This window comes from Cyphomyrmex costatus, unplaced genomic scaffold, assembly GCF_001594065.2.
Source record: "Cyphomyrmex costatus isolate MS0001 unplaced genomic scaffold, Ccosl1.0 scaffold193, whole genome shotgun sequence".
NCBI lineage: Eukaryota > Metazoa > Arthropoda > Insecta > Hymenoptera > Formicidae > Cyphomyrmex > Cyphomyrmex costatus.
The window spans coordinates 1721141-1734586 of NW_017275965.1; the positions used below are offsets into that span (position 1 = coordinate 1721141).

General features: G+C 33.0%; 3 protein-coding genes across 5 annotated transcripts; 2 read left to right on the plus strand and 1 right to left on the minus strand.

The window, feature by feature from the left end:
• Window positions 1–249: 249 nt before the first annotated feature.
• LOC108772717 (ATP-dependent RNA helicase DDX42) lies at window positions 250–5125 on the minus strand. 2 transcript variants are annotated; one of them, XM_018538314.1, is made up of 10 exons: window positions 5039–5125; window positions 3567–3789; window positions 3060–3329; window positions 2433–2973; window positions 2127–2355; window positions 1433–1707; window positions 1207–1357; window positions 812–1143; window positions 614–739; window positions 250–523 (listed from the first exon to the last, which is right to left on the minus strand). In XM_018538314.1, the coding sequence occupies exons 2-10, from the start codon at window positions 3779–3781 to the stop codon at window positions 356–358; spliced, it is 2307 nt and encodes a 768-aa protein (XP_018393816.1). In that variant the 5' UTR covers window positions 3782–3789; window positions 5039–5125; the 3' UTR covers window positions 250–355. The 2 variants fall into 2 exon arrangements, with proteins under 2 accessions (XP_018393816.1, XP_018393817.1); XM_018538315.1 differs by lacking the exon at window positions 5039–5125 and having other exon boundaries at window positions 3567–3879.
• Window positions 5126–5369: 244 nt separating this feature from the next.
• Window positions 5370–9154, plus strand: LOC108772835 (SOSS complex subunit B homolog). Of its 2 annotated transcripts, none has more exons than XM_018538471.1 (2): window positions 5370–6365; window positions 8705–9154. In XM_018538471.1, exons 1-2 carry the CDS (start codon window positions 5752–5754, stop codon window positions 9003–9005), a joined length of 915 nt encoding a protein of 304 aa, XP_018393973.1. In that variant the 5' UTR covers window positions 5370–5751; the 3' UTR covers window positions 9006–9154. The 2 variants fall into 2 exon arrangements, with proteins under 2 accessions (XP_018393973.1, XP_018393974.1); XM_018538472.1 differs by having other exon boundaries at window positions 5370–6294.
• A 2001-nt stretch (window positions 9155–11155) lies between these two features.
• Nxt1 (NTF2-related export protein 1) lies at window positions 11156–13025 on the plus strand. The gene is made up of 4 exons (XM_018538515.1): window positions 11156–11263; window positions 12223–12309; window positions 12399–12543; window positions 12836–13025. The coding sequence occupies exons 1-4, from the start codon at window positions 11255–11257 to the stop codon at window positions 13012–13014; spliced, it is 420 nt and encodes a 139-aa protein (XP_018394017.1). The 5' UTR covers window positions 11156–11254; the 3' UTR covers window positions 13015–13025.
• Window positions 13026–13446: the final 421 nt, after the last annotated feature.

Genomic DNA, 13446 nt, shown 5'->3' on the forward strand with positions numbered 1-13446 from the left:
CACGATCATGGCCACGGCTCTTTATGGGATAATTATGGAGTGATTCACTCTAAGCAAATTGCGTACGCGCACTTTTAAAGATGCGATTACAGATCGATACAGGAACTGCACGCAGTCTGTCCGTAAAATTGCAGTAAAATAAGAGTAACAAACAAATAAGGTTATAAGCTAGGATCGGATCAATTGGATTGATGATTAGATATCAGACACGAGTTTGGAATAGCGATAGCGTTTTCACACAAATTGGTAAAATTAAATTTTATTGTAATATAAAACAAGTTTCAGTTCATTATCGTTTCGTTATAATGTATATACTTGCTATATAATATGCACAAATAATAATACACTAACTTGATCATTCCCACCGACTTTTTCGCACTCTTTTACGCTCCAGTCCCGAGGAATTGGAAGCTTCGTTTTCTTCGGTTGCAGGTTTCGGTGGCGGAACAGTTGGTGGAGGCGGCATTATCACGGAAGGTGGAGTAATCGTTTGTTCCCAGGTGTGATCTGATGACGCTCGGAACTAGTGAATCAAGGTTATATTAGAAACATTTTTATCTCTAAATTTAACTTTATGAAATATATTTTATGAAAGTAACTACACGTATCTCACCTGGGAATTATATTGACTTCGAAAAGCAGCTTTCATGGCAGAGAGCCTATCGCTACCAGGTCCATGTCTTTCTAACTTTTTAACTACCTCGCTGATATCTTTGGATGCCTGCGACGTTGATCCACCCTAAAATACAATTATTCCAATTTTTCTAGAATATAGATAATCAATTATATAAATTATTGTTGTGATACATACCGAATTCGACGAATTGGGTCTGCCTCTGAAACCAAGTCCCGCTCCACCAACATTTAAACTTTTTCCTTTTCCACCTTTAAACCTTGATTTTCTGAACCATGCGCTTTGCATAGCCAAATCCATCAAGCTCTTTGGCACTTCCTGATTTGCTCCCTCTAAATTTCTCACTAAATGTCCAGCAAACTCCTTATCTTTTTCCACCACAAGAGTATATGCCGTACCCTTTTCACCGGCTCGTCCTGTTCTTCCTATTCTGTGTGTATGTGTATCGATATCTCGTGCTACGTCGTAATTTACGACAGTCTTGATATGTGGAATGTCCAAGCCTCGCGCTGAAACATCATAAAATGAGAATTTCGCATATACATATATATATATATATATTTAATAATTACCTGCTACATCAGTAGCGATCAAGGTACTGACTTCCTTCTTCTTAAAAGCCGTAATCACTTTATTTCTTTCAATCTGATCCATATCACCATGCAAAAGTAATACATCAAACTCTTTCAGTTTGAGATTGTTGGCAAGTTCTTCCGCGTTCAGCTGATGTAAGGGAAAAACATTAGATTACACATCCCTTTCATTGTACTACAATTATAGGGTGCTTAATTTTCGCACCTTCTTAGTGACAAAAATTAAAAGACTGCCAGCACTTAGAAATTCAATCAAGTTCTGTAACAGCCAGTTCCATTTACCACTAGGATTGTTATGGAACATAATAACATGTTGTGTCACGTCGGTGTTTGCTTCACCAACATCTCCTTGCACTATCCTAATGGGATCTGTTAAAACGTCTCTAGCAAGCTTTTCCACTTTCTTTTTGAATGTTGCGCTAAACAATAATGTTTGTCTGTCAGGTCTCACATGATTACATATAGATCGTACTTGCGGTTCTATAAAAAAAAAGGAAAAATAGATTTGACAGTTCGATATTCTTTCACAAAGAAACTTTGTGTCAAATTCTGATTTTAAAAATAAAAACTTTGAATTTTAAAAATACATATTTAGGCTTATAAATTTACATAATAAACACATTTAGAAAATGTTAGTTGGTGCAAAACAATTTTAAGAAGTGAATATATAAGTAAAACGATTTTTTATTAATCTCCTTTTTTTTCCATTAATCTCAAAAATTATCTAAGATATACAAAATGTTCTACAAATGTTTTATAATAAAATTATCTCTATTTATCCATGTTAATTTTAAAAAAAGTAATTATTTTCAAAATTATTTTTCTAAATAAATATATTATTGAATTTGACACTCTCCGCATTTTTCTATTAGTTTATATTATAGTATGCGTTTTCTCACCAAATCCCATGTCAAACATTCTATCAGCTTCATCCAGAACTAGAAATGTAACTCTAGTTACATTCGTTGCTTTCATTTTAACTAGATCGATCATTCTACCAGGGGTAGCAACTACAATTTCTGCGCCGCTTTCTAATGCCTTGCTCTGTTCCCACTTGCTGCCACCTCCGTAACAGCAACATACTTGAATATTGTAAACTTTTCCAAATTTCTTTGCTTCTTGGTAAATCTAAAAAAAAAAAAACGTTCACACATGGTAAACTCTTTGAACATTTTCTTCTATAAAAGAAAATAAGAATATGATACCTGTTGAGACAATTCTCTCGTTGGTGCCAAAATCAGACCGATTGGACCATCTCCAGCTTTCAATTCACGTTGATCCATAATATGTACTAACATCGGCCAGATAAATGCCGCTGTTTTACCGCTACCAGTTTTTGCTATACCTATTATATCCCGCCCGCTTAAGGCAGCAGGAATCGCCTGTGCCTGAATAGGCGTGGGCTGTGTGTATTCGTTTTTACGGATAGCTTTAATCAAAGCATCGTCAAAACCAAAATGACCGAAACTCGTTACCGGATTCGATGGAGATGGTCCAGATACTTTTATACCCAGAGTTTTTTTTAAATCATCAATCTGCTGTTTACTTAAACTTGCAATTTCTTCATGCACATTGTAAAAATTTTTCTCGAACGGTTCATATTCTATTTCACTATGATCAATCGGAGGTAATGGATCGATCTCCTTCTTTTTTGGTGGCGCAATGGGATTGCCGTCTTCATCATATTCAATTTCTTGATCGGATTCTTCTTGTTGCAAGCCAGCAGTTGGATTTTCTTCCATATACCTTAAGGAGCAAAACAAAGACAAATTGTATATTTTATCAGAATTTTACGTTTAATATGCGATTGATAATCTCTAATAAACTTATACCTGTAGTAACTTTCCTCATCGTCTTCTCCATCAATATCTGCCCGAAATCCTTTAGATTTATCTTCTTTACGATTATCACCCTGCTGAGCCGTGTTACTATTCCGCTTCACTTCTGCATCAATACCTACCATGAAAGCATCCAGAGTATCTTCCTCGCTGTCGCTGTCATCCTTTGTTACCGATTTCTTCATCAAGTCATATGTGGGAGAACCAGGCGCCGGTATATATTCCAACGATGAAGTTGGAGGATCATCATCATCCTCAAAGTATCTGAATTTAAATAGAGATCATAATACTTAATATAGATAATCATTTTATAACATTGATTGCGCTCAAAAGACAAACGTGTTTAGGAGAAAAAGGTTTTGCACAACTATTGTAGGAATTTTTTAATATAATCGATCTATATCTAGTATAAAACTAGGTACAAGAATCACTTATATAATCTTATAATTATAAAGCTGCTTTTTTTTGCAAATATGTTATTTAAATATGAATTATACTAACTCTTCCTCGGTCTTGCTACGCTTCTTAGGCATACCCCAACATGCTGACAAGGCATTTTCTGTAATGGCATTCATCGTGTGATAGCCTTGTTTGCTCAGGGTAGAGTTTGGTGGAGGTGGAGGTATATTGGTACCGCTTCTTTTTGTTCCAGACATTTGGAAACCACTAAAGCCAAAACCTTTTGGCTTGTTACCATTTCCTCGATGATAACTCATTGTTTTGGCTTTAATAAAATAAATGATAATAGAAGCTAATTAATACTTTACCTATTGCTATTGTAATTGAGTTATCTAATAAAGAATACTTTCCAGCCAGAGACAATGATAATACAATGTAATACAGTAAATCATTTATCTTTATTTAATATTGACAAACAAGGATATAACAAAATATATTTTTTATCTCTACAATAGACTGTGCTAGATATTTTTCTTTTCTAATTATTTACATGTATATTTAAATGTCACACTGAAGATGATACAATAAAGGTGTCGAAATGTTTGTAATTAATTTTATTTAATTCAGAAAGATTATATAATAATTTAGCAAAAACATTCAGCATTGGTTTTTTATGCTTTTAGTATCAAAATTGATTTTCTTTTCCACTTTTGAAAATATCAAAACATACCTAGGTATTATAATTTAAATTCCAAAAGTATATACTAGTTCCGCTATACAAAACAGACTTATGATACAACACAGTTGATACAATTCTATCTTTCTTGGCATTTAATGAATAATAAAAAAAATGATATTAGTGCCAACTGTTGGTGCATTCAAGAAAACATTAGTGCTATTTTTGTCATTCTATCTTTGTTGTTTGTTAGATATAAAACAAGGATAGAATAACAATAATAGCATCTTCCCAAACACACCTAGTATCTCCTAAAGGAAAAACAACTTGTGTTACACTGTCATCTGTCTCTTATGTCTCATATGATGGTTCAGTCAGAGTGGATGTTTTTGCTTCAATTTGAGTATCATATGATCTATAAACTTTCGTAAGTTTCCGACTCAGTTAATTTATGCATTTGTACTTTATCCTTTTATATGGTTATACAGTAAAACATTAGAGATAAAGAAAAGTGGTTGATCTCAAATTCCGAGTTTGAAAATAGGGTCATCCAATTAGAGAAGACAAATAATCTGCGTCTCTTGGTGGAAAACACCCATAAATAGCCATTCGGATAAACAGGTAATCTCTGTCGTGCGATAAGACAATATTAAAATTGTTGTAGAAAACAAATTGTAAGCGGCAATGTTCATTTTGCATTTCATCTAAAATATTCGAACGATTAATACATGAAATAAATACAATAACAGACTAAACATCTCATGAGAGGTAATTAATTCGAAGATTAAAGGTTAGGAGTTCTGGAGCACCATTATCGTCGCGGAGTCCATTTTAGTTGGTTTCTCTCCGCTTTATTTACGATGTGTGATTGTAGAAATCTTAACTAGACAATAACTACCTGTCGCACAACGAATTCACGAATCCATTCGCAAAACTTATTTCACTGCCAAACTAGCCGAAGAATACGATTTTCTGTCACGCAAAAAAGCGGGTCACGAACTATACGACGTCATTACTGGCCATTACGTCGCGTCGACTCGTCGAGGGGGCCTTTTCGAACTGAAGCATAAAACTTCTCTCTCCTTTGGTAGATGGTGTTGCTGTAGACAGCCGAATCGATCAGTTCGTAGTTGTGCCGCACGATGGCGTTCCAGGTGGCGCGCGCAACATGGCGGCGCGCGTCGTCGCCGATGAAGGCGCTTAGGCTCTTTCATTTTGTCTGATGCCTTCGTCGAACTCTTATCGAACAGCTCGAACACTTTAAACGTGTAGATTCGAACCGAGGAAACTCTCCTATCTTGGGGCAGCACGAGCGGGCCGTAGAAAAATCGAGAAGGAGAAAGTCTTTGAAGGGCTCGGTTCGCAGGCGGTAGAGGGGTTGTGGAGGGGTTAAACTGTAAACGCCTTTAGACGTATATACGGTGTCGTCCAGTCATCGTCGGTGTTGTTTCGTGTCGCAAGAGAGCACGTCAAATCACGTCGCAAGACGCGAACGGTGCGCTTCCTGTAAGAACGTTACTTCGTTATTTTCGACCCGCCCTATACGTGCTTGTGTGTCGTGCGCGCGCGCGTGGTGTGTGTGTGTGTGTGTGTGGCGAGTGCGTCGCGTGTATGTATGTATGTGTGTGTGCGTGTATGTGTGTGTGTGTGTATATATATATTTCTGTGCGCGATTCGTGGAGGGCTACGATGGAATACGTGCAGATAAAGGATATCCGTGCGGGGCAGAAGAACATCAACGTAGTGTTTATCGTTTTGGAGGTTAGCCACCCTACCATAACCAAAGAGAACCGCGAAGTTCGAACGTTCAAAGTGGCCGATAGCACCGCCTGCATGAACGTCTCCATCTGGGACGAACCTGGGCAGCTCCTGATGCCGGGTGACATTGTACGGCTGACCAAGGGTTACGCGTCCATCTGGAGGCAATGCCTGACCCTTTATTCGGGTAAGAATGGTGACATCCAGAAGATTGGCGAATTTTGTATGGTGATCAACGAGCAAGTGAACATGAGTGAGCCGAATCCGATGCTGGTGCAACAGCTTGTTAACCGGGATCAGAGTGGCTCGGGCCCGCCCAGCAGCAACGTCAACAACAGCATCACCAACAACGGCAATGCCAACAGTATCTCGGGTCAACCAGGACGGCAGCCTTTGGTACATAACTCATTAAGAACCGTGACGATTCCGTCGGCGAGTCAGCGCGGCACTGCGCGGCACGAATTTTTGTAATTATTTATTTCGCTTTCGGTTGAGTTCTTTTCATTGTCCTCGTATTAAATTATACTCGGGACACATCGGTGTTTTTATATAATAATTTACGATGTTTATAGAGACAAGAAAAATGATACAGAGCGATCACCTTGACACTGAATGATGAACGCAGAACGATGTTTTGCACAGCCTTTTTATAGCTACTTTTTAAAAGGCAATGCTGGAAATTAACATTTAATGTTCTTATTTTACATACACTAAAAGTTATTTAGATATGTATTTAGATAGCAACATCAAATGTGAAGTCTAAAGCCTATCTACAATGTACTTTTTGTTTCCCATTTCTTGCTATTTTTTATATCTTGTCTTTTTGCTTCTCTTATTCTGTTTTTCATTTTCTGTCGCTCGAAATAAAAATAAACGAACTTTGGAAGAAACGGGAAACATATAGCAAGAAATATAATTGTCAATAAAACGATCACAAAGATAAAAAAAAAATAGATAAAAAAGCAAGAAACAGGAAACAAAGAACACATTGTAGAATAATCCATAAAAATACTTTAATCCATATTAAAGAACAGCGTCACTACCTATCATGGAACAAAGTCGGAATGGATTCCGATCGGAATTATTCCACGCGTTTTCTCAAAAAAACAATAGAAATCTAGGGAACAATTCCGAACGGAATCCATTCTGACTTTTGTTCCATAATAAGTACCCAGATCGCTTATTCGTAGCGCTTTTGTTTAATCATTTTAATAATTTCAAGCTTTGCACTTAGAACTGTCTAATCGGTGTCTATTGTAGGTAGATGACTTTAATAAACGTAAATTAAAAACGTAAATTATTAGGTCACACTTTTATCTCCTTATGTGGAGCATAGGACGTCTATAGGCCTCTTCCTCTTTGTCCGAGGTCTATATTCGTTTCTCGAATCAGATTGTTTTTCGGATTTGTAGGTGATTGATCCACAGAATCCTCAGTCAGATATTAGAGACAAATATCTATAACTGATATGTATACTGATGTATAGGACCTACCAGTTTAACGCCGAATCCGAACGGCGCTGATGATCATAGATCTTTTGATCACCAGGTGGAGCCATTTTTTGGCTCATTAAACGCTAAAAATCCCGTTTGGGCGCACGTGGGATTGAACTCGGGTCTACAGATCGCGAGTTAATCACACCGAGCGGTGAGCCACTCGACGCCACAAGCCACTTATAATATATATTAAAATTTTTTTATAATTCTGTTTTGTTTTGTTTAACAACTTGCGATTATTTTTTCTGTGACATTGTTAATGACCTAATGTCCTAATAGAAACGTCGAAACGTTTGTTGTCTAATTAAACTACGAAATTTTAACCAAATGACAATTTTTATTTACTAACAATTGTATATTTTAACGAAGAATTTTTTGGCTCGTAGTCCTTTTTCTTTTTCATTATTTAAATATATATCTAAGCCACTTATAACATATATTAATAATTGAAGAATTAAAGGACTCTTTTTATAAACAATAATTAATACGTTGAAAATGGCGAATAAGAGTCAATCTACAAATAGAGTCACTACAATACCTTACTGATGAGTCCAGTAGTGGAAGCCGGGACGAAACGCCAAACATTACGTGATATTCTTCGCAATATAGAATATTAGAATATATTATCAAATTTAGATTGACTCTTATTCGCCATTTTCAACGTATTAATTATTGAACATATATTAAAATTTTTAAAAAATATTAAATTCACAGAAACTCAAAAAATAGCGGAATTGAAAATAGAGATTTTAAGCTTTAAAATTTTTTAATTTAAATTTTGTTCATTTTTAACGAAGTTACGGCTGCGATCAACGATAATATGGCAAAGGACATTTTATACTTAATGACCTAACATTTTTCAGATATGAATATACAATTGTTGGTTAAAAATACAACGATAAAAACGAAACTGCGTTCTTAAATTCAATATCCGGAGAGATCGTTCTGTATCCCTCACCTTTGCTAATTGTAAATTATTTTATGAAAGTGCTGATGTGTCTTGAGCTAATTTGATACGAGAATAACGAATCATTATTAATTTTATTATGTAATTAATATTTTTTAGAGAGTTTATTTAAAACATTTATTTTACAAATTATATTTCTTTTAGTTACCAATTTTATTGTTTACTAAAAAACTAACACGCTAATTATGTAATAGAAAAAACACACCATATAAATTAGGCCTAAATATTATATCGAATCTAATTCATGGAACATATGAAAGAATGTAACTTGAATATCTCGCCATCTCAATAACACCGAGCACAGTTTATTGCAATGAAGTAAAATACATGTAATTTGTCGTAGGCAAGTCAAAGTAACACAACAACTCCTGGTAGCGGATCCGCGGCAAGTTCGACGACCGCAAAGAGCGGAAACGGCGGTAGTGGAAGCAGCGGCAACGGCGGCAACACCACCAGCAGCGGTGGAAGCAGCGGCGGCAGCAGCGGCGGCGGTTCAGGACTATCCGGTACCTCGGTGCGATACTCCTCGTCGGACTCGACGACGAAGTCGGCGCCGACGACCAAGAGCAACTCGCGCGGACGCGGCAGCTACAGGAACGGCGGTCGTAGCGACCGGAGATAACACACGAGAAGGAAGCGGGTGATCATATGCGTGTAAACGAGGGAACGAACGAATAAAGCGCGCGACAGATCTGTTTGACTTGTTATACACAGTTTTTCTGTTTTTTTTTTTTTTAATTTTAGGTTTTGATGCGCGTTTTTTAAATCAGGAAGTTACTTACATGTTAGTAGCAGCGGCTGATTGTCATATATTTCGCTTAATAGCGAATATCGCGAAGTTTTGTTTGTTTTAGTAGTGATGTGCATTTGATTCTATCATCGAGCGATTCTGCTATTGTGGTTTTTTGTATTGTTTTATAGGCATATCATTTGAATCCTTCCAGAATTAAATAAAAAGCTTTTATTTAAAAAATGATAATCTTAACAATGCAAAAAGTTTTGAATTTTTCGAAAACTTTGAAAGACATGAACGAGATTAAAATCTCTTGTGAAACAGAAGTACATACTACATATTGATATAAGTATTGCATATAGTATATATTATTTTTTGAAATTTAAATTAAGTTATAGAAAACTTTATATAGTTAATGTGTTTTATTAAAAGTGTTATATTCAAAATGTTATATTGTATTATATTTAAAATTTTAAATATTGTTTATTTTTAAAACATTTAAGAAATATATTAAGTATTTTTTGAAATGTTCTAAAATAAAATTCTTCAAGATTTTAATAATTGTTAAGATTGTTATAACTTAATTATTTTCAATATTCACAGAATATATTCCCGATATTGTATAATATTTTCGAACAGTATGTTAATAAACTATTAACATCATCACTAATTCATTGATGGTTTGAAATTACAGATTATTTTTATAATTGAAAGTGTCTCATGCTTCTAGCAGATTTTTTCAACACATGTATATTGGATAAAAAAAATCTTTGTGCTCGTGATATCTTTGAATGTAGGGTGATGCTTAATTACATACAACAAGCAAAGTATATTCTAAACAAATGTCTTAAAAATTAAGATACATTAATGTATGCAAATTATTTAGTATATTTTGTATCAAAGATAAAATATATGTCAATGAGAATAGAAATTACTTTATTATTAGTAATTATTTTGTATTAATAATGGGATCAAATTAATTACTATAAAGGAAAGACTTTCTTGTAAAGAAAGAGAGAAGAAGAGAGAGAGAGAGAGAGAAAGAGAGGTCATACAATGAAACTAAAATTTATTCGGATCAACATACAGATTCTAGTCATACATCATTTATAATAGTTCCTTATTTTAAGCGATTATTCCTATTAGGAAAAAAAATAAGTCTTGTAAGAAATGCTGTTACAGCTAGATATTTAGGAAAAATTATTATTTTTGAAATGTTGCATATTATGCATTTATTTAATGTGTATTGTATGTGATTAAAAATCACCTCTATTTTATATATATATATATATATACACACACATATATGATATGTTTTATATGATCTGTCGCGCGAATGTTTGTACTCGAATGTATCGAATACTTCAATTTCATTCATGATCAATCATTAAATCTTAAATGACGCGAATCAATTATTCATTATCAGTAGTTCATACATACAGTCGGGACCGGTAAGTTATTACAACACACTGTATAATAATAATAAAAAATTGTATGATGAAAATAAAAAATCAAAAACTCTGAATTTGTAAATTCCTTTTTATTTGTCTGACAATTAATTTGTTTAATAGCAACTGATTTATTAAAATAAGAAAAAATTATGTATGTGAAGATAAACTAAGAGTTTAAGAGTTTTTTTTTTACCCTTCTCTACTTTTTAACTAAAATATCCTGAGTACGCCTATGTAAATGCTTATAAAAAATTACGAATTATTAAATATTTCAAGATCATAACAGTTCAAGTGTTCTATAACGAGTAAATTTTGTTGTTAATTTTTTATTTCTTATTATTTTAAATTATTTCGATATCCTACAGAACAGACCATGATCAGACTGACGACCTAATAAATATAATAAGTTATCCACTGAGAATATGTGGGTATAGCAGAAACTCGCACTGTATCCATTTTTGGCGCTATGATTTTATCGACAAGGTCATAAAATGAGTGTGCTACGTAATGCACATTTTTTAAATCGATATAATGGCGGTAGTGTACGTGCAGGAGATTTCGTCGGAAAAAAAAGGTTAGGATGTCCTATTGTCCTATTGTCAAGCGTTGTCAGATTTCTGCATTCTATGCATTTTATGCGTTTGATACAAGAATCATTAGTTTAAAAACGTAAAAGTTTGCACAACTTTGCGCATATATAATAATCAAAATGGAGCAGGTATTACAGCATGTATATAAACTACGTTCAATATGTGACATGTTCATATATTATAAATTTTTAAAGACAATTTGTGCATTGTTAAATAAAATTGTGCTATTACTAAAGCACATGTCTTGCAGACTAATGCTTTTTTATTTGTTAATTACATGTTTCACTCTATATATTATATGTCGATAATTACGTCTTTCTAATTTATAAAAATGTATAGTTAGCTCTGTATTCTTTCCAGATTTTTGTAACGTAGTTATATTCGTAGTGTTTCTGATACCTCAACATTACATCTCAATTTTTATTTTTTTTATTGATGATTTGTAGTTAAAAATAAAGATTAATATTATTTTATATATCCTTTAGACAAATACAAATTTTTTCTTAATTGTGAAATTTGTGTTAAATATTATAATGTGTATAAATAACATCCATACATTTAACAAATTTGTAAGGTTAATTAAGTTATTTTGAGTAGCTCACACGAGTAATGAAAGATTAAGAATGTAATAATTGAATTGCTGTTAATTTCAGCAATTTTACTTCTATTAACCCTTAGCTGGCACACTTCTTTAGAATCGCATAACTGGTACAGTGGGGCGTAACTCAATAATAAAATTGCTTGCTGCAAGTAGGCTATTTGTGATATTTTGACTTGACAAAAATTCAGGATATTCTTAAAATATTACTTTAACAAATGCTAAAGATTATTTTAGTAAAATTTAATTTTAACACACAGCATTACAAGTTTTTAGTAAAATTTAATTTTAACAGACTGCATTAAAAGTCCCATTCTCTAACAATAAAGAGCCTTTAATTTAGAGTTGACATATGCTGGGGTGTCTAGTACCCCATGGTGCCAGTTAAAGGTTAAAGTTAGGAATTATAAAAGCTGTTAATTATGCTGCTAAGTTACATATTTAGAATATTTAATTATTTGCTTCTAATTGTTATGTCTGTTTATTTAGGACTTAAAAGCTAAGATTGATCATGCTTGTCGTACTGCAGAAGACTTCACAAAGTTGTATTATGAATCTTTAGACAAGCGGAGATATGTAAGTAATAATAATCAGAATAACATTGTCAAATGTATTCATTCTGGATTATGTTATATTAATATAATAATCATACAAATATATTTTAGCTGATTTCAAGAATGTATATGGATACTGCTACTCTGATATGGAATGGAAATGGTTTAACAGGCAAAGAAACTATACAGAAATTCTGGACAGATTTACCACCTTCAGAACATACTGTTCTTACTCTTGATGCTCAACCAATCACAGGTAAGATTTTCAATAACTGCACTGTGATTAAATAAATTATAATAAACTTGTATTTTTTTACTGTAAAGGTATCAAAGAAATACAAGTTTATAAATATTAAATAATATCGTACATTAATGTATCTTAATTTTTATAACTTAAATTTTGATAGAAGTTATAAATAAATTCTCAATCGCATCTAAATAAATTCTCTTATTATAATTGCACATTTATTTCATCATATAAATATTTATCTTAATAATGCGCAAAATCAAAATTTTCTATTGTTATGTTTGTACTATGTTAACAATAGGTCCAGAGATAGCCGACCAATTAACATTTCTTGTCAAGATCGGTGGTCAAGTAAAGTACGACGAGAAGAATTCAAAGCCATTCAATCAAACCTTTTTAATTACGGCTATAGGCGATAAATGGAAAATTGTAAGCGACTGTTTTCGAGCACAAGATTTATTTGATAACAGTACAAGTTAGATAAATTAAGTAGGTGCATTAAGATAATAAACTGATTTTATACTATAAAACAGTTCAATACTTTAAGAAATTTCACTCCTGTAATATGTATAATATATGATGCATTTAAATACATATATATATATGTACATAGCTATATAATATATATGTATATTTACATACATATATATAATAAATTCACAATATATGTATGTATTTATTTATCTGACAACATAATAGCGAAGCTACAATTAGACAAGTGCATTGCTATGAAAGATAAAACTGAACAAAACTTAATTGAAAAAATTTGATAATTTTTTTTGTAATTTTGTATTAACGTATAAAAGAGAGAGAAGAATGTAATATTAAAGTTTTGTATTAATGAATTGATATGTTGGTTGATTTTATGAAAAAGATTATAAAAATACAAGACACAATATACACAATTAAAAT